We start from the raw sequence: 26,491 nt of genomic DNA on the forward strand, positions 1-26,491 counted from the left end.
AGCCTTTTAACACTTGTGTCTGAGGTTAAAAGTTTTCAAAGCAGCAGTTATTTTGAACTCATCGAAATGAAATATGCCTGACATTCTGGTGTTACTCTCATTTTATGCTTTTCAGCCTTACTTTCAGTGCAGTGTTGTGTCATTGTAAAACTCTCATAAATGATTTTCCCCTCTCTCTGTCTCTCTCTCTCTCTCTCTCCCTCTCCACAGGAGGATTGTGAAGTGGAAAATGTGTGGGAGATGGGAGGCTTAGGAATCTTGACCTCTGTTCCTATAACACCCAGGGTGGTTTGCTTTCTCTGTGCCAGCAGTGGGCACGTAGAGGTAAGACACCTTGCTTCTTGGTACCCCGGAAAGTATAATGATAGACTGTTTTGCTGTGATGAAAGAAATCAGTATATTCCATGTTGCTGATATGTAGCACATGCTATACCCTATTCACAGCAGCAAATGAAAAGCTTTTGAAGTTTTTTAGAAATTTCAAGGAGCGTGCTTTTTATTAGAGTAGCAGTTATTAAGTGTAAAAGGTTTAATAGTTTCATCTCTTAAATTCACTGTTTATTAGAATTCTGGTTTTTCTGCTAGACATCCAAACATGGCTGAGATGATAAATGTTTTTCTAGAAAAAGCGATGCTGTTGACAGTTGTTTTGTGGTGGATACCAAAACCTTTTTGTCTATAAAGAGCTCTTAGCAATTAATAAGAAAAAGGAATAACACCCCATAAAAAAATAATCCAGTTTAAAATCTAATAAACAAAATATGATAGAGGATAAAAAAATCCAAGGACAGGAATATAAAATTCACAAAATGAGAAAGAAAAACAGGGTTGAAGCAGGACGTTAAGCCTTCTGATGACCAAACACTGTGTATTAAAGCATGATAAAAAGGATCAAGTGGAAGTGGAGATTTTCTGTTGCTGGAAATCTAAATTAGTTACAATCTTTTAAGGAGATTATTTGGCAATAGATATTTATCTTTAAAATGGGTATATCCTCTAACCCAGCAATTGCATTCCAGGCATTTATTTTAAGGATATAGTTAGATAAATTGGCAAATATATATATGTGTGTGTGTATAATACATATATAATATACTCTTCTTTCTCGATGTATGTGTATCTATAATAAATAGAAGGATTCATTTCAGTATTTATGATAATAAAAATTGGAGACGACTCAAAAAGTCATCAATAAGGGTCTGGTGCCTTGGTTAAAATAATTATAAGACTTGCATATAATGGCAAATACAAAGTCCTAAAATGATAATGTGGATTGATATTGATGTGGAAAGATGTCCATGACATGTAACTGGTTTAAAAGAGCAGATTACAGAATAGTATGTAAAGCATGACCCCATTTTGGTTTGCAAAAATGTTTTTAGAATATATATGTAGAAAGAATTCTGAAGGATTTACACCAAAATTTTGAGTGTGGTTGGATTATGGGTGACTCTTGTTTTTTCTTTATCTTTTTGAGTTTTTGCAGTGAATATGTGCCCCCTTACAGTCAGAAAGAAAAAAGGGAGCACAATTTTTAATAGGAACCAGTAATTTGTCATTCATACAATTCTCAATTCCTGAATACCTCTTTAGCTTCTTATTTATCATGTATATATCCTAAGGTCATAAAGAAAGCCCCAAGCCAGGTTGTAATCCAGATGTTGAGCAGTCAGTGAGAATCACTCACTAGCTAAGAGATTCAGTCCTGCCTACTTGGCTATTCTAAATTATGCATTAGCAAAATGACAAATTATTGCCTAGTATTCATTTATTAGGAAGTGTTTTCTTAGTGCTAATTACGGACAATGTATTAGCATTCTAAGTGCTGGCGTTGCTTTAAGTAGCATTGAAACTAAGTCTGTAAGTGCAGGGTCTACTGTATCTCTTCCTACATGAGCCATCACTTTACATCCACACACATGCCACCCACAGGAATAACTTATTTTTGTAATGCCAGTGCTTCAACTTCTGTGTTAAAACAGGTTTTTTTTTTCAGAGTATAATTGCTCTTATTTAAATTGTGTAGTTGTGCATAGCAGTCCCAGAGGACTCCTAAAAACGGACTTAGAGAATGAATAGCCCACTGCCTGCGTTGCACTCCTAAAGCATAACTAGTGCTTGATGAATCCTTCTTCATTCAAATTGTTTAAAACTTTTTATGTTGAGATGATTTCAGATTTACAGGAAAGTTATGAGTAGTGCAAAGAATTTCCATATACCCTATACCCAGATTCCCCAAACAGTAATATTGTTCATTTGCTTTATCCTTTTCTCTTTGTGTATGTATTTTACAAAGTAAGAAATAAAATATATACACACTTTATATGGAAACATATTTTTTCTTAAAATTTGAGATGAAGTTCCAGGCATATATGCCTTTTTACTGCTAAGTATTATACAGCATATTTCCTAAAACCAAGAGTATTCTCTAATATAACCACAATATAATTATCAAAGTCAGAAAATTAACATTGGCATATACAATTATCTAAGTAGATTTTATTTAGGTTTGACCAGTTGTCCCAGTAATACTTTTATGGCAAATGAAAATTCTGAGTCACCCTCATTTGAATTTTTGAAAATCCCTGTATCAATATGAAAATAACTTATTTCTAAAATTAGAAGTGGGAAGGACAAACCAAAGCTTACAGTTGTTTAGTATATTATAGGAAACCTTTAAAACTCTCCTATTTCCCCTTTCCCACACTCTTTTACATTCCTGTAACTCCTTATTTGTACCTCTCTTATGGCACTTACCACACTCTGTTAAATCAGATTATATTTATTTAGTTACTTTATAATTCTACTATTGTTACACCTTCAGTCCTGCAGTACCCAATATTCTGCTTTTTTTACATAGTCATTGCTTGGTGTGTATATATATTGAGTAATATATATGTATACCACTGGACTCCTAAAGCCCGAAGTATGTAAGTAGGACTTGGTTAATATTTCTGCATGTTATTTGACAACTTCTGTGTTCCTGTCTCCCCCTAGTTTGTGTATTGCCAAGTCTGCTGTGAGCCCTTCCACAAGTTTTGTTTAGAGGAGAACGAGCGCCCTCTGGAGGACCAGCTGGAGAATTGGTGTTGCCGTCGCTGCAAGTTCTGTCATGTGTGTGGAAGGCAGCATCAGGCTACAAAGGTACAAAACTGAGTAATGGAGCCACGTAGAGTATTACTCTCTGTCTCCATTTCTGCCTTTTAATTTAGGATGTTGTATCTGTTTTTTCTCTTGGCTTAGTCTGTTTTGACTATTTAAGTGGGTATAATCAGTTGCCTATTTTTGTGTTGTAATTTTGGGACTATAGCAGAAGACATGGCATTGGATAAAATCCCCTAAATAAATCAAATCTACCTTATCAGAATGTTCATCACTGATGCCTTTGGTGGGAAATAAATCCCTATACTTTGAGAATAAATAATTTATGAGGAAAGTTACACTATTATGATGATGTGCTATACTTAACTTTGAAGATAAATATGAAGTGAGATGCTAAGTGACAGGTGTCCAGCAAAGGTGAGAGGATGCCCACCTTTTTGCCTTCTTATTTTCTTATAGCAGCTGCTGGAGTGTAACAAGTGCCGAAACAGCTATCACCCTGAGTGCCTGGGACCAAACTACCCCACCAAACCCACGAAGAAGAAGAAAGTTTGGGTGAGTACACACATTGTGCTGTTTCAGAGAGTGGTCCCCAGACTGTTGGGATTTGCACAACTTACAATAGGGATATCCCGCTTGAGGAAGAAAGCTGTCCCAGGAGAGAAGTCAGCTCTAGAAATGGATTGCATCTGAGATCTTTTTACATAAGAAGAGATATTAAAAATAAGAAGTCCGTACTGAATTTCTTTTCATCTCTTCCAGATCTGTACCAAGTGTGTTCGCTGCAAGAGCTGCGGATCCACAACTCCAGGCAAAGGGTGGGACGCACAGTGGTCTCACGACTTCTCACTGTGCCACGACTGTGCCAAACTCTTTGCTAAAGGTACCACCAAAAGGCCAGTTTTGTCAACTTTTAGAGGTTGTACTCAGTGTTTTGGAGGTGAACTGGACACCACAGGGGAGTGAAGAAGTCTTACCCATCTCGTCGAGGATGCCATTTAGACACAGTTACTAAATAAGTTCCTGGTCTTGCTCTTTTCTTTCCACAGAGAATTATAGCAACTAGAAAGGTTTTGTTATCTTTTGGGGGATGAATTAAGGGGACTTTTATAGTAACCAACCACAAAGAAATGCTCTAAACCAGTATTTCTCCAAATGAGGTACATATACATTTGATTGTTTCAGAAATGGTTTTAGATAGTACTGAGTCAAACATTTTATGTTAATAGTTGTGCTAGAAAAAAATTATAACCAATACATTAAACTCATTATTTTACTGACTTAGGATAATAATATATAAAGTTCACTACTGAAGTTACTTAAAATAAGCAAATCAATATTAAGTCTATTAAGTGAAAAATAATAGAGGTGATACATGAATAAAACAAATTGATGGAGGTTGTATGTTTTTCTGAATTTTAGGAAATACTACTCTAAGCTCTAATATAAAAGCGCTAGGAATAAGGGAAAAGTGTGAATTAACTATGTTGCTTTACTCCCATGTCCTCTCCTCTTTTTAAAAATTTAAACATTTCTTTGGAATGTTTAAGAGAGAAAGTTCTCTTTTCCATTCTTTTTCTGTTACGTTATTTGTAAAACCTGCCTCATGATCTTTAAAAATGAGTCCAAGAAAGAGACCTAGTGGCATATTCTGAGAGCTCAGAATAATCTTGACACTTTACAGATGTGTGAACATTCTGTAGTAGATCCAGGCTGGTACTTGTAAGTAGTTTCAGAAGCAGGATATGGTGCCTTGCATTTTAGATCAGGTTGGAATATGTGGGTCAGGGGCCTTAGAGGCATTGGCGTGTGACCCAGAGCACTGCTGAAGACTTCTCTTTGCTTTCAGGAAACTTCTGCCCTCTCTGTGATAAGTGTTACGACGATGACGACTATGAGAGTAAGATGATGCAGTGTGGGAAGTGTGATCGCTGGGTCCATTCCAAGTGTGAGAATCTTTCAGGTACAGAAGGTTGGAGTCTTTTTTTATTACAGTTTCCTTTTTTCTTGGTACAGCTGCATTTACAGCCACAAAAGTACTATAAACGTAAAATTATGGTAGTGTTGTTACTTGAAGTCTCTTTAAATTTATTTTTTTGGTCTTTAAAGTAAGACTATTTTGTTACATTTTTGCTCATTTATCTTGAACACATCCCTTGGGAACATTGATTTGCTGTCCTTTGTGGGTACCATAATCTATTGATTCTCTGGTAACCAAATCCTGAGTTCGTGTTACTGTCCCTTTGGAGATCAATATATATGAGTTCCTAGGGGATGTTCGAGTCTTAATACTGTTCCTAACGTACAGCTTTATATTAAGTTCAGTGGAATAGTTTCCTCTTTTCCCACTCTTCCACTCTTCAGAGCACCTCGTCATTGTAGGTTTCTGTTTTCCCAGATGAGATGTATGAGATTCTATCTAATCTGCCGGAAAGTGTGGCCTACACTTGTGTGAACTGTACTGAGCGGCACCCTGCAGAGTGGCGACTGGCCCTTGAGAAGGAGCTGCAGATCTCTCTGAAGCAGGTCCTGACAGCCTTGTTGAACTCTCGGACCACCAGCCACTTGCTGCGCTACCGACAGGTTGGGCCCAAGTCTCATTTTGTATTCTGAGATGGTCAGTTCTTAGATGGTTTTTACCTAGTAATTGGAATATGTGTTTTTGTGTGCGTGTGTGTTCTTTTTTATTTTCTTTTTCTTTGTTCTTCATTTACTTTTGTAGAGTTCCTTCTTTCAGCCTTAAAGCTATTAGGAGAATTTTTATCACCAGTAGTAAAATCTTCTTTCGGTTAAGAAATAGGAAGGGGCCATGTCTTCTTCAAAGGCCTTGCTATTGTAACATGAAATTTGGGCTTTATATTCTGAAGGCTTTGGGGAACCAATGAAGGACTTCACCCAAAAAAGTAACCTGATCAGAGTTGCTTTTTAGAAAAAAAAAAAAAAAAAAGATTCTGCCTGGCGTTACAGGAAGGATTGGAGAGGACCGCTCCTAGAGGCAGGAGCCGTGGTTAGGAGGCAGTTATAAGCAATCTAGGTTAAGAGGCTAGCTGTGGGGCTAGACACTCTTCAGCTCTGGGAAATTTCCAGGGCTCCTCAGGACGTAATTTGAAACTACTACTTTTGGTCCCTATATTGTCATGAACTGTATACATCTATAAAGCTGTCATTGGGAACACAGGTATAATGCTGGAAGAACCACGTGGATAACTAACTCAGAACTAGGCTGCTGCTTTATCTTTTAGTAGAGTTCCATTTTTTGAATAGGAAAATAAGCTGCTATCTGTGTTTTACTCAAAAGGAGTTGGACAGTTCTGTTTCTTCATACTACATTGGAAGTTAGCAAACAAAGCTCCTATCAGATAGATGGCGTGTTTTAACTTTCCTTTTCTTTTAATTGAGAAATCTCTGATTATTCTCAAGTTCTTAAGATTTTATAAAACGCATCGTTCAGTACTGTCTTCATTCATTTGAATAGAAATTGCATGGGTGCCTCATTTTCAGTGTTAGATAAAAGAAACCTATTTTCCTGGCAACAGGCTGCCAAGCCTCCAGACTTAAATCCCGAGACAGAGGAGAGTATACCTTCCCGCAGCTCCCCAGAAGGACCTGATCCACCCGTGCTTACTGAGGTCAGCAAACAAGAAGATCAACAGCCTTTAGATCTGGAAGGAGTCAAGAGGAAGATGGACCAAGGGAACTACACATCTGTGGTATGTTCCTACAGCGCACGACCCGAATTTCCAGTGCCCGTTTAGCTTCCTTGGGTCTGTGGGAGATGAGGCTGAGTGTAAGCACTGAAAGATGATTTGTATTATATGTAGAAATGTCATGTGGTTTTGAATACCTAAAAGAATGTGAATTGTTTTAGTTCTGTGTTTCGGAAGATAGGCTATAATAGGGAAGGTTGTGTCTTAAAAATGGTTCTTTTATTTGACTTTCACCTGAGTTCCCCTAAAATTACTTTTATATTAAAATTATTTTATATTAAAACTTTATGGGAAAATGCTAATATGAAGTTAATTGGTTTGCCCCTTTTGTGATCACATCTGAATGATATGTCTTTCTGTATAGGGTATTTATTTGTAGATAGACGCCTTTTAATTTTATGGTTTTAAGAATGTATAGAAAATGAACATGTTATCTCATAGTCCGTATTTGCTGTTCAGTTATTGATTCATTTTAGTCTAAATAAAGAAGCATTGCCCTTGTTTGGGTAACTTATCACGATACAGCTAATTTATTTGCATTCTTGTCTTTTAGTCTGGCATCTCTTGACTACCACAAGTTAATTATGAACTGAATCCCAAAGGCCTCCACTAAAGAGAAATTACACTGTATTAAAATAGGATGTCTGTTTTCTGTTGGATCCCTGTGCTGGATGATTTAGGGGGGAAGAAGAAGTTGTTCTGAGAGCACACTGTTTTATGAGTAATTAATACTTTGTTTTCATATACAGTTGGAGTTCAGTGATGATATCGTGAAGATTATTCAAGCAGCCATTAATTCAGATGGAGGACAGCCAGAAATTAAAAAAGCCAACAGCATGGTCAAGTCCTTCTTTATTCGGGTGAATGATATTAATAGTTCATGTCTTTAATGCTTAATCTGAGGGTTGTTACCCCATGAACAGAATGGCTTATTCTTGTCCACATTTTCCTTTGCCGTGTGTATAAATCATCTTTTGGTTTAATTCATTCCTCTGATTCTCTGGGAGGTCCCAGAGTGGATGGAGCTTTCCCTAGGTGGCCTGAAATCGGCCTCTTATTGACAGAGAAGCTGGTGTGAAATTGGTGGTTTTTATGTGGTTTCCAAACGAATTGTCACAGGCTTACATTTTGTTTGTTTGTTTGTTTTTCTGTTAGCAAATGGAACGTGTTTTCCCATGGTTCAGTGTCAAAAAGTCCAGGTTTTGGGAGCCAAATAAAGTATCAAGCAAGTGAGTAAATTCAGTATATTTTTTCCTTCTCCTCGATGGCTGAAATCTGAGAGTTCTTTTATTTCTAGATTGAGATTTTTTTTTAGACTAGGTTTTAATGTTAAAAATTAATCAGTTGAAATGCCTTTTTATTGCTGGTTTAGAGACAATGCTTAATGTTTATTATAGTCTGGTGCCCATTGTTCTCTTTACTGAGGTGTTTGTTGGGTTTTAGGGAGCTTGTGGCACGTGTGTTATACATGTGTTGTATGTACGGCCCAGGAATTGGACTGGTGATAACGAGGTTCTGTTTTATTTAGTTCAGATGGTACTATCAACAGCTCTTGATTCATGTTGAACCTTACATTTTTATTCCAGTAAATCCCTTTGATGCATTGATAAGGTTATCATCTGTTTCTAGAAGTTTAGCCAAGAGTCACAATACATAGGGATTATATGTTTAAAAATAGTAATGTCCTGTGTGTAGGCAGTTTGCCATTCTGTGACCTGTTCTTACAGTCTGTGAAAGGCTCGTGCTTGGGCCTGTGCCCTGATGATATCAAGAATTTGACTATTTTGTACAGTTCTAGGTATCTTGTAGGAGTTCAATAAATACTTGTTGAATCGATTATTTCCAGCAGTGGGATGTTACCAAACGCAGTGCTTCCACCTTCACTTGACCATAATTATGCTCAGTGGCAGGAGCGAGAGGAAAACAGCCACACTGAGCAGCCTCCTTTAATGAAGAAAATCATTCCAGCTCCCAAACCTAAAGGGCCTGGAGAACCAGACTCACCAACTCCTCTGCATCCTCCTACACCACCAATCTTGAGTAAGGCCCTGAATGAAGACTGTTATCCCTTTCTCTCTGAGTACAAATGATTGACTTTGTGAATCTAAATTTAATATACTTCCGTGTTGGAAAAATGTCAGGTCATCCTTAAATGTAATAATATCGTTATGCTTGCTTTACTTGGAATGTTAGTAAGGAATTGATGTAAATGATGTAACAGATGGTAAGATCGCACAACTTTGAACACTTCCTGAAAGTGTTGATTTCATGGGCTGTAGGGTATTTAAGCTGAATTGTTTTCTTTTCTCCTGGAAGTCAGACACAGTATTGCCAATTTTAACTGGGTATCTTTTGGGTTCCAAGGTACTGATAGGAGTCGAGAAGACAGTCCAGAACTGAACCCACCCCCAGGCATCGAAGATAACAGACAGTGTGCATTGTGTTTGACTTACGGTGACGACAGTGCTAATGTAAGTACCTTGGTGCACGAGGTCCTCCTTAGTAAACACCCGTAACCAACTCTGTCCTCTGTGTCTACTACACTTGATGACTGGGTGCCATTTATGCAATGAATGTCTGTCACTTGTGGCACTTGGGTTTTTTCTATAACTGATTTAGCTGATTTAAAAGATGAATCACCTTAAATTAACGTGCTGATAATCTGGTAATTTCTACAGGCAGTTTCTCAAAAAAAAAAAAAGATACTATGAAAGTCAATAAAATAGAAGTTGCATAGTAAATAGCTTGTGTGTGATACATAGCAGTGTGGGTAAGCTGCCCAGTTCTGGCAGGTCACTTGGATTCATTTCGGTAGTTTATTGCCTACTTGTTGACCCTGGCAAGGAGCTTAACTTCTCTGACCCTCAGTTTCATTTTTTAAATTAGGAAAATAGTAATACCTACCTCAGAATGCTTATGAAGATTAAAGGAAATAATGTATGTAAAGCCTTATTTAGGGCCTGGCAATTAAACTTACAATTAAAAAATTCTTTTAATGCAAGCTGAGAGAACTGGCTTTGAAATGCAGTTTTAAAGAAGTCAGTGAATACTTCTATAAGCTGAACACATACTACTAATTTTTTTTAAAATGTTTTGCTTTTTTAAAATTGTTATGAGGGGGTGGTAATTGGGTTTATTCGTATCTATTTGGAGGAGGTACTGGGGATTGAACCGGGGACCTTGTGCATGTCAAGCGAGCACTCTGCTACCTGAGCTATACCCTCCCCCCCATATTGCTAATTTTTTAATTCTTTATGTTTATAAAATATTTCCAGTCTATGGAACAGGTAACCTAGAAAGGTGAGAGGTAGAAACAAAGCAACTTTGAATTGTGATTTTCATGTACCTCCCTGAGTTAAAGAATTAGAATTGATTTACTGAAGTTCTCCTGACTAAGGTAAAGCTAATATCAAGGAAAACATTATTTGGCATTATATTCCTTAAAGAAAAAGGAAATTTCTCTATTTCCTAGGATGCTGGCCGTTTGCTCTACATTGGCCAGAACGAGTGGACACATGTAAATTGTGCTTTGTGGTCAGCAGAGGTGTTTGAAGATGATGATGGATCCCTAAAGAATGTCCATATGGCTGTGATCAGAGGCAAGCAGCTGGTAAGAACCTGTGGTGAATGTTATGAGGACTCTCTGTCAAGTTTCCAGATATTCTTCTGTGGCTAAATGCTGCCTCTGGTGTTTTTCATTGTGCCTTGAGAATGGTTAGCCAACGGGACATATTAGTGTGCACTGTAAGCAGATTACTATTCTGACCCTTGGAGGATGGGTGTAAAAGTAGACAACAGAGTCTTACCTAGTTAGGGAGATCATTCAGATGTTCAAGAAAGGTATTAATTTATGGAGTGATTTAGACAAAATGACCTCAGAGGTCCCAGCACTCTTGATTTGAGTTCCCGTAGGATAAACCCACAAAATACATACATGAAGAGGGGATATAGAAAGTGATCGGTAGCAGGTGAGAGTAATTAGAAAAGTCCATGAAAGAGTAAAATTTTTAAAGCTATGTTTTATGGGAGGGGAGAAAATGAAGGATTATCAGAAAGAAACAAACAAATAGTACATACATAAGAAACGTAAGTAAAATGTGTGGAGAGTACAAGTAAGTCTTCCCTGGAGAGGAGCCCAGACTGTGACTGAATAAGGTGACAGAGTAAGGTGGTGATACAGGCTAGTTGAAGGAAATCTTTGGATCATAATAAGGCTGCCAGTTAAGGCTAGTAATTAGAGAACCATGTGTTTCTGACCAGTATAATCTTTCTAGACTTGAGTTCTTTTGGATATGATAACTTTCTAGCAAGATGACATTTTTAGCATCGCTCTTCAAAGTTCCATCTTCTCTAAATCAATTGTGTATCCTAGGAAAAAAATTTTTTTTGATCCAAGTTCTAAGTCAAATTGTAATATTTAAATTTAATACTTAATAGTTATAGGCCCCATGGTCAATGGGAGAGAAAGGATTTGTAGCTGAGGCTTTAGGGCTCATATCACTTCTCTGTAATTCAGCAGATTACCAATAACAAAACGAATTGGGGGAAACCCAGAATGGGGTGACTCTGTAAAGGAGATGGAAAATGGCTTAAAACATCTGAAAGTCTAACTCGGACTCTGTTCTTTCTGGATTGCCAGAGATGTGAATTCTGCCAAAAGCCAGGAGCCACCGTGGGTTGCTGCCTCACATCCTGCACCAGCAACTATCACTTCATGTGTTCCCGAGCCAAGAACTGTGTGTTTCTGGATGATAAAAAAGTGTACTGCCAGCGACATCGGGATTTGATCAAAGGCGAGGTGAGACAGCTTTAGTTGCTTTTTGACTTCTCTAGGAATTCAAGGAGAAGAGGCTGAAAATAGCAAGATGATAAACTTTATTTTACCTTCCAACTAGGTGTTCCTAGAATCACCTCCTCTTAGGAGAAAATACAGAGGTCCTGCTAGTGAATCAGAAGGGTGACTTTGAGAGACGCTGTGTCTTTCTCTTTGAGAGGGTCGGTATCATGAGTCTGACGTGTAAAGGGATAGCCTAACCGCCACCCTGGCTTTTCATTGAAGGTGGTTCCTGAGAATGGATTTGAAGTTTTTAGAAGAGTGTTTGTGGACTTTGAAGGAATCAGCTTGAGAAGGAAGTTTCTCAATGGCTTGGAACCAGAGAATATCCACATGATGATTGGTATGACATGAGCCTTGGTTGTTGGGGAAGGCTGGCTGTGTCACTGAGGTACTTTCCAGTCTTCAGTTATAACGTGAGCCTTCCTGTTACCGCCCCTGATCAGTTCTTCTTTCCTTGCTCAGGCTCCATGACAATTGACTGCCTGGGGATTCTGAACGACCTCTCTGACTGTGAGGATAAGCTCTTTCCTATTGGATACCAGTAAGTAGCTCTGTAAAGAGCAGACAGCAGCCTCACCACTTGAGCACCCTGAGGCAGTGGGCAGGTCATTAAATGTAGAGCCATATTTGTTAGTGACTTTTAACTAGTTGCTTTTTTTGCTACCTCATGTAGATTGGGACTAAGGCATCATTTTATGTCAGCTAGATTCAATTGCAGAAGGGAAGTATTATTGGCATAATTTCAGAATCATTTCCAAATAAAAACTAACTAGAAAACACAAAGTCAGTCTCTTCAGATTCCACTTAAATTCCATTCATCTCAGTTCAGAAGTCCAGACGGTTGTCATGGATCAAACACCTCATGCCTCTGTCCTGTAAAAAATTTTGACATTTTTTATAGGTCCTTTTAAAAATATAAATCCTCACAATAACACTCAGATTCACCAGTAAGAATTTAGACTCTTTCCTATATGAAGCGAATAGTTTAAACTTTTAGCAAGCTGACAATATAAATTTAAAATTCCCTTTCTATCTCCCACTTTGGAGTCTCATTTTATTATATATACTCCAGTTTATTCTGCTTTTCGATTTTGACATCGCAGTCTGTACTCCACATTCAGCTGGCAGCTCTTTGGATAAACCAGGCTCCATCAGCAAGCAGCAGATTTGAAGCAGTTATATTTTTCTTGTCTGGTGGAGCTCTTCTCCCAAAGGAAACACCCCAGGTTTGCTCTTTCCTCACCTTGTACACATGGTGGGGCAGGAATCACTTCCTCAAGGCAAATAACTATCTCTTGTAGTAGGTAGTATTTTTCTTTCTTTGCATTTTAGGATATTTTACTACTTTTGTCCCCTGCTTGCAATACAATACAAAAGATTTGATGCTGTCTTCTGAGAGGCCAGGAAAAACCAAGGACTTCAAAAAGCTTGGAACACCCTAATTAGGGCAAGCTCTAATAAGAATCTGTGAAATAAAGCTAGTTTGGTAAATCAAGGAGGTCAAGGGACCTAGGATGAGAAGAGGTTTTGACAGACGTTAGTCTCTGCTTCTGTACTGTGACTCACGATGATCTTTACACATCTGTTTGCAGGTGTTCTAGGGTGTACTGGAGCACCACGGATGCTCGCAAGCGCTGTGTGTACACCTGCAAGATAGTTGAATGCCGTCCTCCAGTTGTGGAGCCAGACATCAACAGCACTGTGGAACATGATGAAAACAGGACCATCGCTCATAGTCCAACGTCTTTTGCAGGTTAGTCTTTAATCAAGATGGGACTTGAATTAGATGTCGGGGAATATTGTGATTGAAGGGCGGGAAAAGGCATTGCTTTCGGAGGTCGCATGTTTCTATTTTGGCATTTATCTGATAGCTGGCTTTTATTGGTTCATTTGTTTATTTTAATTAAACTTTTTTAGTAAGAGATTTTTATTTCCTGCCACAGAAATGTCATCTAAGGAAAGTCAAAATGCAGCTGAAATTGTAAGTCCTCCATCACCAGACCGACCTCCTCATTCGCAAATCTCCAGTTCCTGTTTTTATCATGTCATCTCGAAGGTCCCTAGGATTCGAACACCCAGTTATTCTCCAACACAGAGATCCCCTGGCTGTCGGCCACTGCCTTCTGCAGGTAAAGGACCTCACCGTCCTACTTGACCTGCGAAGGTCAGCTCAAAGATCAGTTTGTAATTCTTTCAGGCAACTTTGTCTTAGTGACTTTTGCTAATTGAAAATGTTGATTTTCTGTTACCTATAAACGTATATAGCCAAGTCATTGAAACCAGTGACTGCAACCCATTTGTTCTGTCTGTAATAGACTTTATTACTTTTTCTCTCTCATTAGGAAGTCCTACCCCAACCACTCATGAAATAGTCACAGTGGGTGATCCTTTACTGTCCTCTGGACTTCGAAGCATTGGCTCCCGGCGTCACAGTACTTCTTCCTTGTCTCCCCAGCGGTCTAAACTCCGCATAATGTCTCCAATGAGAACTGGAAGTGCTTACTCCAGGAATAGCGTTTCCTCAGCCTCCACTGGAGGGACTGCTGCAGATCATGAGTCAAGTGCCAAAGCAGCTGATCATGTCTTAGGGCCACTGAATTCACATACTCATTTAGGGCAAAATGCTCCCACCTCTTCAAATTTGCAAAGGACAGTGGTCACTGTGGGCACGAAAACCAGTCATTTGGATGGCTCTTCACCTTCGGAAGTGAAGCATTCCAGTGCTTCCGACTTGGCATACAAGAGCTCCTCCTTGAAGGGGGAGAAGACCAAAGTGCCGAGTTCCAAGAACTCAGAGGGATCTGCACACAGCGTGGCTTACCCTGGCATTCCGAAACTGGCTCCGCAGGTTCATAACATAACGTCTGGAGAAATAAATGTTAGTAAAATGGGCACTTTTGCCGAACTCTCTTCAGTGCCATTTTCTTCTAAGGAGACCCTCCCCTTCCCACCACTCCATTTGCGAGGGCAGAGGAACGATCGAGACCAACGTACAGATTCTCACCAGTCAGCAAAGCCCCCTCCTGATGAAGATGCTGAAGTCAAAACCTTGAAGCTGTCTGGAGTGAGCAACAGGTCATCCATTACCAATGAACACGTGGGATCTAGCTCCAGAGATAGGAGACAGAAAGGGAAAAAATCTTGTAAAGAAACTTTCAAAGAAAAGCATTCCAGTAAATCTTTTTTGGAACCTGGTCAGGTGACAACTGGTGAGGAAGGAAACCTAAAGCCAGAGTTCGCTGATGAAGTTTTGACTCCTGAGTTCATGGGGCAACGACCATGTAATAATCTTCCTTCTGATAAGATTGGGGACAAAGTCCATTCTATTCCAGGAGTCCCCAAAGCTCCATCCACGCAAGCAGAAGGATCTGCCAAGGAATTGCAGACACCTCGGAAACGCACAGTCAAAGTAACACTGACACCTCTTAAAATGGAGAGTGAGAGTCAGTCCAAGAACACCCTGAAAGAAGGTAGTCCTGTTTCCCCTTTGCAAATGGAGTCAGCATCTCCAACAGAACCAGTTGCAGCCTCTGAAAGTCCAGGGCATGGTCCAGTGGCCCAGCCAAGCCCCAATAATACCTCATCCCAGGATTCTCAAAGTAACAACTATCAGAATCTTCCAGTACAGGACAGAAACCTCATGCTTCCAGATGGTCCCAAGCCTCAGGAGGATGGCTCCTTCAAGAGGAGGTATCCCCGTCGCAGTGCCCGGGCACGTTCTAACATGTTCTTCGGGCTCACTCCACTCTACGGAGTAAGATCCTACGGTGAAGAAGACATTCCATTTTACAGCAGCTCAACTGGGAAGAAGCGAGGCAAGAGATCGGCTGAAGGGCAGGTGGACGGGGCTGACGACCTGAGCACTTCCGATGAAGACGATTTATACTATTACAATTTCACCAGGACAGTGATTTCTTCCAGTGTAGAGGAACGGCTGGCATCCCATAATTTATTTCGGGAGGAGGAACAGTGTGATCTTCCCAAAATCTCCCAGTTGGACGGTGTCGATGACGGGACGGAGAGCGATACGAGCATCACAGCCACAACGAGGAAAAGCAGCCAGATTCCAAAAAGAAACAGCAAGGAAAACGGAACAGAGAACCTGAAGATGGACCGGCCTGAAGACGCTAGTGAGAAAGAGCACGTCATTAAGAGCCCTGTGGGCCACAAAAATGAGCCGAAGATGGATAACTGCCACTCTGTAAGCAGAGTGAAAACACAGGGACAGGACTCCTTGGAAGCTCAGCTCAGCTCACTGGAGTCAAGCCGCAGAGTCCACACAAGCACCCCCTCGGACAAAAATCTGCTGGACACCTATAACACCGAGCTCCTGAAATCCGATTCTGACAATAACAACAGCGATGACTGTGGGAACATCCTGCCCTCAGACATCATGGACTTTGTACTGAAGAATACTCCGTCCATGCAGGCTTTGGGTGAGAGCCCAGAGTCCTCGTCATCAGAACTCCTGAATCTTGGTGAAGGTCTGGGTCTTGATAGTAATCGCGAAAAAGACATGGGTCTCTTTGAAGTGTTTTCTCAGCAGTTGCCAACAGCAGAACCCGTGGACAGTAGTGTCTCTTCCTCCATCTCAGCAGAGGAACAGTTTGAGCTGCCGCTAGAGCTCCCGTCAGATCTCTCTGTCCTGACCACCCGGAGTCCCACTGTCCCTAGCCAGAACCCCAGTAGGCTAGCTGTCATCTCAGACTCAGGAGAGAAGAGAGTAACCATCACAGAAAAATCTGTGGCTTCCTCTGAAGGTGACTCCGCCCTGCTGAGTCCAGGAGTAGATCCCACCCCTGAAGGCCACATGACTCCTGATCACTTTATCCAAGGACATATGGATGCCGACCACATCTCCAGCCCTCCTTGCGGTTCAGTGGAGCAAGGTCATGGCAACAATCAGGATTTAACTAGAAACAGTAGCACCCCTGGCCTTCAGGTACCTGTTTCCCCTACTGTTCCTATCCAGAACCAGAAATACGTGCCCAACTCTACCGATAGTCCCGGCCCATCTCAGATTTCTAATGCTGCTGTCCAGACCACTCCACCCCACCTGAAACCAGCCACTGAGAAGCTCATTGTTGTTAACCAGAACATGCAGCCACTTTATGTTCTCCAAACTCTTCCAAATGGAGTGACCCAAAAAATCCAGTTGACCTCTTCTGTTAGTTCTGCACCCAGTGTGATGGAGACAAATACTTCAGTATTGGGGCCCATGGGAAGTGGTCTCACCCTAACCACAGGACTGAATCCAAGCTTGCCAGCTTCTCAGTCTTTGTTCCCTCCTGCTAGCAAAGGATTGCTCCCCATGCCTCATCACCAGCACTTACATTCCTTCCCTGCAGCTACTCAAAGTAGCTTCCCACCTAACATCAGCAGTCCTCCTTCAGGCCTACTTATTGGGGTTCAGCCTCCTCCAGATCCCCAACTTTTGGTTTCAGAAGCCAGCCAGAGGACAGACCTCAGTACCACAGTAGCCACTCCATCCTCTGGACTCAAGAAAAGACCCATATCTCGTCTACAGACCCGAAAGAATAAAAAACTTGCTCCCTCTAGTACCCCTTCAAACATTGCCCCTTCCGATGTGGTTTCCAACATGACACTGATTAACTTCACTCCCTCCCAGCTTCCAAATCATCCCAATCTGTTAGATTTGGGGTCACTTAACACTTCATCTCACCGAACTGTCCCCAACATCATAAAAAGGTCTAAATCTGGCATCATGTATTTTGAACAGGCACCCCTGTTACCACAGAGTGTGGGAGGAACGGCTGCCTCAGCGGCGGGCACGTCCACCATAAGCCAGGACACTGGCCACCCCACCTCAGGGCCTGTGTCTGGCTTAGCATCCGGTTCCTCCGTCTTGAACGTTGTATCCATGCAAACTACAACCGCCCCCACAAGTAGCGCGTCCGTTCCAGGCCATGTCGCGTTAACCAACCCGAGGTTGCTCGGTACCCCGGATATTGGCTCCATAAGCAACCTTTTAATCAAAACCAGCCAGCAGAGCCTGGGGATTCAGGACCAGCCTGTGGCTCTCCCACCAAGTTCAGGAATGTTTCCACAACTGGGGACATCACAGCCTCCCTCTACTGCTGCAATGACAGCAGCGTCTAGCATCCGTGTGCTCCCCTCTACTCAAACCACAGGCATAACAGCTGCCTCACCCTCTGGGGAAGCGGAAGAGCCCTATCAGCTTCAGCATGTGAACCAGCTCCTTGCCAGCAAAACTGGGATTCTCTCTGCCCAGCGGGATCTTGATTCCGCTCCAGGGACCCAGGGATCCAGCTTTACCCAGACAGTAGATGCTCCTAATAGTGTGGGGCTAGAGCAGAACAAGGCTTTATCCTCAGCTATGCAAGCCAGCTCCGCCTCTCCTGGGGGCTCGCCATCCTCCGGACAGCAGTCAGCAGGTCCCTCAGTGCCGGGTCCCACTAAACCCAAACCAAAAATCAAAAGGATTCAGCTGCCTCTGGACAAAGGGAGTGGCAAGAAGCACAAAGTTTCCCACTCACGGACCAGTTCTTCTGAAGCACACATTCCAGACCAAGAAGCCAACACGACACCGCTGACCTCAGGCACAGGGTGAGAGATCCGGGCGTTGGCTGGGCTGGGGCTGTGGGGTTCGTGCTCTGGATTAGAGGCTGGGGAAGTGGTGGTCTTCTGGTAGGGACACTCTTCTGTCCAAGCTGCACTACTCAGGAGTTTTCTGGGTTTTGACTTGGGTTTTTTTCTTCCCTCACAGTGGTGATTTACAGAGTAGAATTTAGTTCCGTCCATGGGCAGTTTGTCCCTTGGATAGAGCCACATCTCTCATTACTCTTCATTCTGATCTAAAACAGGGCCGCTGTTTGCTCCTGTTTCTTTTTTGCTGAGTGTTAGATACTAAGGGATGATTATTCCTGCCTGGAGGGCAAAACCACCTATTGTGGGTCCTCCTCATGTCCTTTTTTTTGGAAACATTATCATTAAAATATAACATACATAAAGTGCACGAGTGAGTTTTGTACCTAGATGTGCTCTGGTGTAGCCGCCATTCAGATCAAGATACAAAGCAAGTGTTCCCGAAGGCTCCTGGTGCCCTTTCTTAGCACCCCCTTGAGGTAACCACTGTCTAACCTGTGTCACCAGAGCACATACGTTTGATCAGATCCTGTTAGTGTTGTTCCTTTAGACTGACCTCCATGGTCCGTGCATATTTACTGGTGTTTTCCTTGAAAAGATACGAATGATTCTGTTCCAGGACTCCAGGAGCAGAGGCTGAGCAGCAGGATATAGCCAGCGTGGAGCAGGCATCACAGAAGGAGTGCGGGCAGCCTGCAGGGTAGGTACAAAGCTTAGTTCCCTTAGAGTCAGCCCTCAGTTCTGTCCACCTCATTTAGAAAATAGCTCTTCCTGATTAGTATTGATTTTTGTTGCCAAAGGTTTTTTTTTTTTTAATGGAATTAATACATGGTTATAAAAAAAAAGTATCGAATTATTTAAATAATGGATAATGGCTCCGTGTTCATTGTGCCTGCTCTCTTCCCAGTTTATTCCTTAGAAGTAATCACTGCTTGTAATTTGTTTTCGTTCATGCAGACATTTGTGCTTATACAGATACACATGGGTGTATGTATGAATATGTATATACCTTTTTTACATAAAAATGAATTCTGCTGTACATACTGTTCTGTGCTTGTTTTTTTCACGTATTATATTGTATTGTGTACATATTTCTGTGCCAGTATGTATGGTTGCCCTTCATTTTTTAATGGTTGCCCTTCATTTTTTAATGGCTGCCCCCAGTTCTATTGTGTCAAGCTGGAGTAATTTATTTAACTAGTGCCCTATTGATCTGCCTCTGGATTGTTTACAAGATTTATTTAATTGTAAAAAGTGAATATTGGTGTGGTTTACTGGTTCATGCAGCTTACTTTTGTTTCTAATTAAACTAGTTAACTCATTGAAGTAACTCCAGAACTGTTTCTAACAAGTGTCCTTTTATTTTTTCCTAATACTTAAGGGTGTGAGAAGAATTTCAAGGACACAGTCTACAACTCCAAAAGCAGAACCTTAATGTCAGTGTTTGGGAAAGAACCTCACAAAAGATAGTTGATGTTATATGCCATACAGTAGAGCGGTGGTGGTGGTGGTCATTCAACAGTTTGCACACAAAGCATCCTGTGGTTCACGCCTAGCAGTTGTCTTGTATAACGGATACAGCCGTATGGCAGGTTATGGGCACTTTTCATCTCTGAAGTAAAGAAGTTGCTGGTATCACATCTCACATTTGGTTTTCTTTTCATTTAGGCAAGTGGCTGTTCCTCCTGAGATTCAGACAGCACAAAATCCAGCAAATGAACAAGAAAGTTCAGGTATGTGGGTGGATTAACAGATTAGAATTTCAAAGCCAAAAGTACTATAAAAATCACCTATGTTACCTACTGATTTTCTAGATTAAAAAAAAAAAAATCAAAGCTCTAAAGAAGTTAAATGATTGGCCAGAGTTGAAGACTGAACCTCAGAGCATCTGTTTCCTGGTTCAGTGTTCTTCCACTACACACTCTGTGATCGTCTGTCAACTAAAGGACACAAGACTAAAACCTAGAAATACTCTCCTGCTCTATTTGCTGTAACAGCAGTGTGATTTCAACAGCTAGTGATAACTTGCCTTCATCCCTTAGTTGTCACTGACGAAAACCAAGAACCATTTTTATTGTATAATATAGCCAGGGTTAGGTTCTGACACCAGACACACCTGTCATCTGTCCCATGAATCTGATCAGTAAACAGCTGGTCGTTTCAAAACTAGGGAGCTCTGAATATAAGGCTTTATCCACTTCCGTCGAAGGGATCCCAGAAGAAAACCAGGCAGAGAAAATTTTTAGACATAAGATTTGGAATGCAGTCAGGTTCTGCTGATTTGCTGATTCCTTGGAAGGGTTGATACATCTTTCTGTAAGAAGGCGCCTTGGCAGGTGGTGGCTGATGGTGCAGACTCTGGAGCCAGATGGGTTGAAATCCCAGCTTTACCGTGTGTTAGCTACAGGAACGTGGGCTGCTTAACCTCTCTCTGCTTCAGTTTTCTCACCTTTAAAATGTAGATGATAGTAACACCTACGTCATTGGATTGTTGTGAGGTGTATCTGAGTTAATATGCAGGGAGTTCCTAGAAATGTGCCTCATACATAGTGACCCGTACATATTAACCAGTGTTTTTTAGCTTTGACCCTATTGAGGACAAGTACTTACTGAAAAACTGTCAGATTGTCATACTAGAAACTACTGCAGAGACAGTAAAACTTCATGTAAAAAAAAAATTCTAGCTTTTGTTGGTTTCTAGCTATGACCTCAGGCAAGCCGCTCCTCCTCTTTGAGCCTTGGGCTTGTTGTCTGGGAGCGGGGTGGGATGTTGTCAGGCCTGGAGATAATGTACCTGAAGTACTATGTAAGTGTTGGCTGTTGCAACTACTTTGGCCCCATCTCTTTTCTCCTGCACAGAACCTAAAACAGCAGAAGAAGAAGAAAGTAATTTCAGCTCTCCACTGATGCTTTGGCTCCAGCAGGAACAGAAGCGAAAGGAAAGCATTGCTGAGAAAAAGCCCAAGAAAGGACTTGTTTTTGAAATTTCCAGTGACGATGGCTTTCAGATCTGTGCGGAAAGTATTGAAGGTGAGTAGGTAAAATTAGGTCGGCCCAGCGGCGCAGGCTCTCTTCAGCTCGAGCTGCACGTTGTCTACATTAGCACCATTTACATGTGCAGTTCTGTGCTAGGCGTTAGGGATGATCTTGGAAGCACTGTATATTTAACATGTCCTTAAGGAGTTAGTGTTATTAGTCCATAACTTGGGTGAAAATCTAATAATACACATTGTGTTTTTAAGATTGCACACACCTTAGCAGAGCACAGGAGACCTCTGCTCATCTCCCCAATCACAGCCACTTTCCTGAGCACCTTCACTGCCATTCTCTCTCATTCCTGTGCCTCCCTCTGCCTGGAGTGTTCTTTTCTGCCTTCCTTCACCTGCTGAACTCCAGCTCATCGTTCAAGAATCAGCTCTACAAAGGGGGCCAGCCACCCCCTAGGGCTCTGCGTGCCTCGAGGGGCACTGCCCTTGCTAGGAAGCCGCCAGGGGGCAGCACAGTGCCAGCTTCTGCCCAGAGCCCCCCACAGAGCCCTGCTCCTTCTTGCAAATAAATAATAAACCCAAGGAAACAAACCGCTCATCAGCTCTGGCAGGCTTGTCGGCCCCAGGGCAAGCTCAAGACACTTGCCCTGTCCGTGGGGGGGGCTTGCCTCCCATCTCCCAAGATCTTCCCACCCCTCTGCCTCTGCAGGGCCTGCTGCAGGGATCTCTGCTCCCAGCCACCTCCGGCAGACAACCTGCCCTCTCCTAACCCCCTTATTAAAGCCTTGGGATCCAACAAATGTGTATCAGTTTAGAAAGTCTTCCCTGACCTTTTAAGGCAGATAAGCGCTCCCTCCTTTCTGCTTCTTTTAGAATCTTAAATGTTTCCCTCTCATAGCTTTAAATTTGTTTTGTAAATGTTCGTTTACTTTTATGTCTTATTGAATAGAGAACTTCCCATAAGGGCTAGAATTTTATTTTTTTGTTCATCTTTGTGTCCTAAGCTCAGAGGTAGGTGTTCATTAGCCATTGAAGAACCAGGTAGGTGTTCTCTAGGCAGTAAGTACTAGAGGAGTTTGAAGGGAGAAGGAATTAACACCAGACATTCACATTTGGAACTCAGACTATCATCAAGGGAAGTGAGTGCTTTGGGGATTCAGGGGTCATTTCAGAAGGCAGACTCTCCCCTCTGCTTCTGTATCCTTTGCACAGAGGAGCACTGCTGGGTAGTGACCCTTCCGGCTTCTCTCTTAGGCACTGAACTGATTTAAACTAGGAAAACAACAAAACGCTGTTCTAGCAGGGGGTATTTTCATGCCATTGGTATTAAGAGGTGTTTGACTGAATATTTTATTTCCTCACAGATGCCTGGAAGTCACTGACAGACAAAGTCCAGGAAGCTCGGTCAAATGCCCGCTTAAAGCAGCTCTCGTTTGCAGGTAATGCTGCCGTGGGCGTTTTACTCCTGTCTCAGGATATTCTGGTAACTTGTGGGTCTAGGCTACAGGATAGATTCTACCAAAAAAAAAAAAATGAACTTTCTTTTTTTTAAAAAAGCATTTTTCATACCATTACTGAGATACAATCCTTATCCTGCACAGTTTACCCACGTAAAGCATACAAATCTTTGGCTTTTAGTATATTCACAGAGTTGTGCAGACCATCACTACTGTGTAATTCCAGAACATTTTCATCATCCCTGAAAGAAACCCCCCATATCCACCAGCAGTCATTCCCCAGCCCCAGCCCCTGGCAGCCATCAATATGCTTTCTGTCTTTCTAAATGTGTCTGTTTTGTGCGTTTGCTATAAATGGAATCATAAAACATGTGGCCTTTTGTGACTGGCTTCCTTCATTTCACATAATGCTTTCAAGATTTCTCTCTGCTAGAACATTGCCTCAGTACTTCATTCCTTTTCTCTTTTACAGATGAATTTTGTGTGTGTAGTGAAATACACCTAACATAAAATTTGCTATTTTAATTATTTTTAAGTATACAATTCAATGGTGTTAAATACATTCACATTGCGCAGCCATTGCCACTGTTCATCCCCATAACTTTTCGTTTTGTAAAACTGAAATTCTATCCATTCAGCAGTAACTGTCCATCCTCCCCCTCCCTCAGCTTCTGGTAACCACCCTCATACTTTTTATCTTTATGACTTAACTACTGTAAGTGGAATCCTACAGTGCTTGTTTGACTTAGCATAACATCAAGTTCATCCATGCTGTAGCGATTGGAGAACTGCCTTCCTTTTTAAGGCTGAATAATATACTATTGTATGTATATATCATATTTATTCTTACTCATTGATCCGTCACTTAGGTTGCTTCCACAGTTTCACTGTTGTGAGTAATTCTGCTATGAACATGGGTGTACAGATACCACTTCAAGATTTTGCTTTCGATTTTGGGGGGTTTATACCCAGAAGTGGAATTGCTGGATCCTATAGTAATTTTATTTTCAATTTTTTAAGGAACTGCAGTACTGTTTTCTACAACAGCTATACCGTTTCACAGTTCCACCAGTGGTGCACAAGAGTTCTGATTTCTCCACATCCTCACCAACACTTGTTATTTTCTGGGTTTTGGTTTTTTTTTATAATAGCCATCCTAATGGATATAGGGTGTATCTCGTAGTTTTGATTTACATTTCTGATGATTCAGGGTGTTGAGCATCTTTTCATGTGCTTGCTGTCCCTTTATATATCTTCTTTGGAGAAATGTCTGTTCAAGTCCTTTGTCTGTTTTTTAATCAGGCTGTTTGTTTTGTTGTTGTTGAATTTTAGAAGTTTTACATATTCTGGATATTAATCCCTTATCAGATAGGATTTGCAAATACTTTCTCTCATTCTGTGGGCTGCCTCCTTTTTATTGTGTAGATGGTGTCTTTTTTGTTTTTTGTTTTTGATTGGTGAGGGAGATATTTGGGGGGTAGAGGGATGCAAGAAAATATGGTTCACAGGACCTGCTCTGTCCAGCTGTGGTGGTCATTAAGTGAACTTGTGACTAAATTTGTTCATGGCCTTTCCCAGGAGTCACTCTGAACCAATTACTGATAGTTAAGTGTAAGACTCTGCTCCTGGAGGAAATCAGCATCCTGAGTTCAGTGTTCTCAGCCTCAAATTGAGTAGCCCAGCTCTTTCTGCCAACGGGACAAAGATCCCTTTGATTTACCCGTCTTTTACTGCCCTGTGGAATGGTGGTTAGAAACCATGAGCTCTGGAGGCAGAGACTGGGTTCAAACACCGTTTCCACTCTTTTGCTATCAGTTTTATATTGGGTGCAAGCTAATTTACTTCTCCAAGTCTCAGTCTGCTTGTGTGGGAATATTAATGCAACCTTCAGTATTTGTTGTGAGGATTAATTAAAATAATGAACTTGGTGTTATGGCAGCTATTTATTTTTATATAGCTGTTTACATTTATTTATTTAACCTAATATACCTAATATGGCAAATTAAGACCATTATCCTGGCTGAAGGGATTTGAGATAGAATTCAGAGAAATCATAAAATACCAACATTTTTTAGTGTCTTTTGATGCACAAAATTTTTTAATCATCATGAAGTCCAGTTTGTCTTTGTTTTTTCTTTTGTTTCCTGTGCCTTTGACATCATACCTAGAAAACCATTGCCAAGTCCAGTGTCAGTGAAGCTTCTGTCCTGTGCTTTCTTTTAAGAGTTTTATAGTTTTAGGTCTTACATTTAGGTCTTTAATCTATTTTGAGTTAATTCTTATATATGGTGTTAGATAATGATCCAGCTTCCTTCTTTTGCATGTGATATGCAGTTTTTCCAGAACCTTTGTTGGCAAGACTGTTCTTTCCCCATTGGATGGTCTTATCACTCCTGTCAAAAATCATTTGATCAAATATGCAAGGGCTTATTACAGGACTCTGCTCGGTCCCATTGGTCTATATGTCTGTCTTTATACCAGTACCACACACACTGTTAAGATTATTGTAGCTTTGTAGTAAGTTTTAAAATCAGGAGTTGTGTGGCCCTTTCTCAAGATTTTTTAGCCAGTTCAGGATCCCTTGCAATTTTATACAAATTTAAGGATGTGCTTTTCTATTTCTGCCATAAAGGTCATTTTTTCTTAATGTGGGTACTGGGGCTTGAACCCATGACCTCCTGCATGTTGAGCATGTGCCCTACCACTGAGCCACATCCACCCACCCCCAAAAAGGTCATTTTTGATTTTGGTAGGGAATGCATTGAATCTGTAGATCACCTTGGGTAGTATTGACAGTTTTAAGTCTTCCAATCCATGAACATGAAATGTATTTCCACTTAGTTAAGTCTGCTTTAATTTCTTTCAGCCGTGTTTTATAGTTTTTATGGTACAAGTCTTTCACCTCCTTGATTAAGTTATTCTTAAGTATTTTATTCTTTCTGATGCTATTATAAATGGAATTGTTTTTGTGATTTCCTTTTCAGATTGTTCATGGTTCGTGTATAGAAATGTAGCTAATTGTTGTGTATTACTTTGTATCCTCCTGCTTTGCTGAATTCATTTATTCCAGTGGCTTTTTTGTGGTATCTTTATGGTTTTCTACCTGTAAGATCACATCATCTGCAAAGAGAGATGATCTTACTGCTTCCTTTCCAGTTTGGGTGCCTTCTACTTCTTTTTTTTCACTCAAGTGTTCTGGCTAGAACTTCCAGGACTATGTTGACTAGAAGTGGTGAAAGCAGGCATCCTTGCTTTGTTTATGGTCTTAGAGAAAAACTTTGTCTTTCATCATTGTGTTTTATTCACTGTGGGTTTTTCATATATGGCTTTTATTAGTATTTCATTCCTTTTACTGCCAAATAATATTCTGCTGTATGGATATACCACTTGTTTACCTATTCGTCAGCTGATGGATTTTTGGTTTTTTTCCACCTTCAGATGTGATGGTATGCTATGAATATTTATGTACAAGTTTTTGTGCGGGTATGGTTTCATTTCTCTTGGGAATATATCTGGGCATGGAATTGCTGGGTCATACATACGGTGACTCTGTGTTTAACTTTTTGAGGAGCTGCCAGATTGTTTTTCCAATGTGGCATCATCATTTTACATTTCCACCAGCAGTGTATGGTTCCAGTATCCACCTCCTTGTCAACACTTGTTATTGTCTGTCTTTTTGACCATAGACATCTCAGTGAGTATGAAATGGTATCTCATTGTGGTTTTGTTATACCTCCTTCTTAAAGTTAAAATAGCTTCTCAGTAGTATTGGAT

General features: G+C 40.9%; 1 protein-coding gene across 8 annotated transcripts in view; it reads left to right on the top strand.

The window, feature by feature from the left end:
• KMT2A (lysine methyltransferase 2A) overlaps nt 1–26,491 on the top strand; it is a 71,810-nt gene that overhangs the window by 35,318 nt on the left and 10,001 nt on the right. For 4 of the 8 annotated variants that reach the window (XM_074356878.1, XM_074356884.1, XM_074356881.1 and 1 more), the window contains 22 exons: nt 211–324; nt 2,998–3,144; nt 3,562–3,657; nt 3,865–3,985; nt 4,952–5,074; nt 5,501–5,685; nt 6,639–6,812; nt 7,559–7,669; nt 7,965–8,038; nt 8,656–8,849; nt 9,174–9,280; nt 10,282–10,419; nt 11,449–11,607; nt 11,869–11,986; nt 12,109–12,187; nt 13,239–13,399; nt 13,590–13,775; nt 13,989–18,234; nt 18,893–18,973; nt 19,942–20,006; nt 21,133–21,303; nt 22,625–22,699. In XM_074356878.1, the coding sequence (XP_074212979.1) occupies nt 211–324; nt 2,998–3,144; nt 3,562–3,657; nt 3,865–3,985; nt 4,952–5,074; nt 5,501–5,685; nt 6,639–6,812; nt 7,559–7,669; nt 7,965–8,038; nt 8,656–8,849; nt 9,174–9,280; nt 10,282–10,419; nt 11,449–11,607; nt 11,869–11,986; nt 12,109–12,187; nt 13,239–13,399; nt 13,590–13,775; nt 13,989–18,234; nt 18,893–18,973; nt 19,942–20,006; nt 21,133–21,303; nt 22,625–22,699 (6,925 nt within the window). The remainder of the gene's footprint in view (nt 1–210; nt 325–2,997; nt 3,145–3,561; nt 3,658–3,864; nt 3,986–4,951; nt 5,075–5,500; nt 5,686–6,638; nt 6,813–7,558; nt 7,670–7,964; nt 8,039–8,655; nt 8,850–9,173; nt 9,281–10,281; nt 10,420–11,448; nt 11,608–11,868; nt 11,987–12,108; nt 12,188–13,238; nt 13,400–13,589; nt 13,776–13,988; nt 18,235–18,892; nt 18,974–19,941; nt 20,007–21,132; nt 21,304–22,624; nt 22,700–26,491) is intronic. The other 4 variants (XM_074356880.1, XM_074356882.1, XM_074356883.1 and 1 more) reach the window with 3 other exon arrangements.

The sequence above is a fragment of the Camelus bactrianus genome, chromosome 33 (genome assembly GCF_048773025.1).
Source record: "Camelus bactrianus isolate YW-2024 breed Bactrian camel chromosome 33, ASM4877302v1, whole genome shotgun sequence".
Lineage (NCBI taxonomy): Eukaryota > Metazoa > Chordata > Mammalia > Artiodactyla > Camelidae > Camelus > Camelus bactrianus.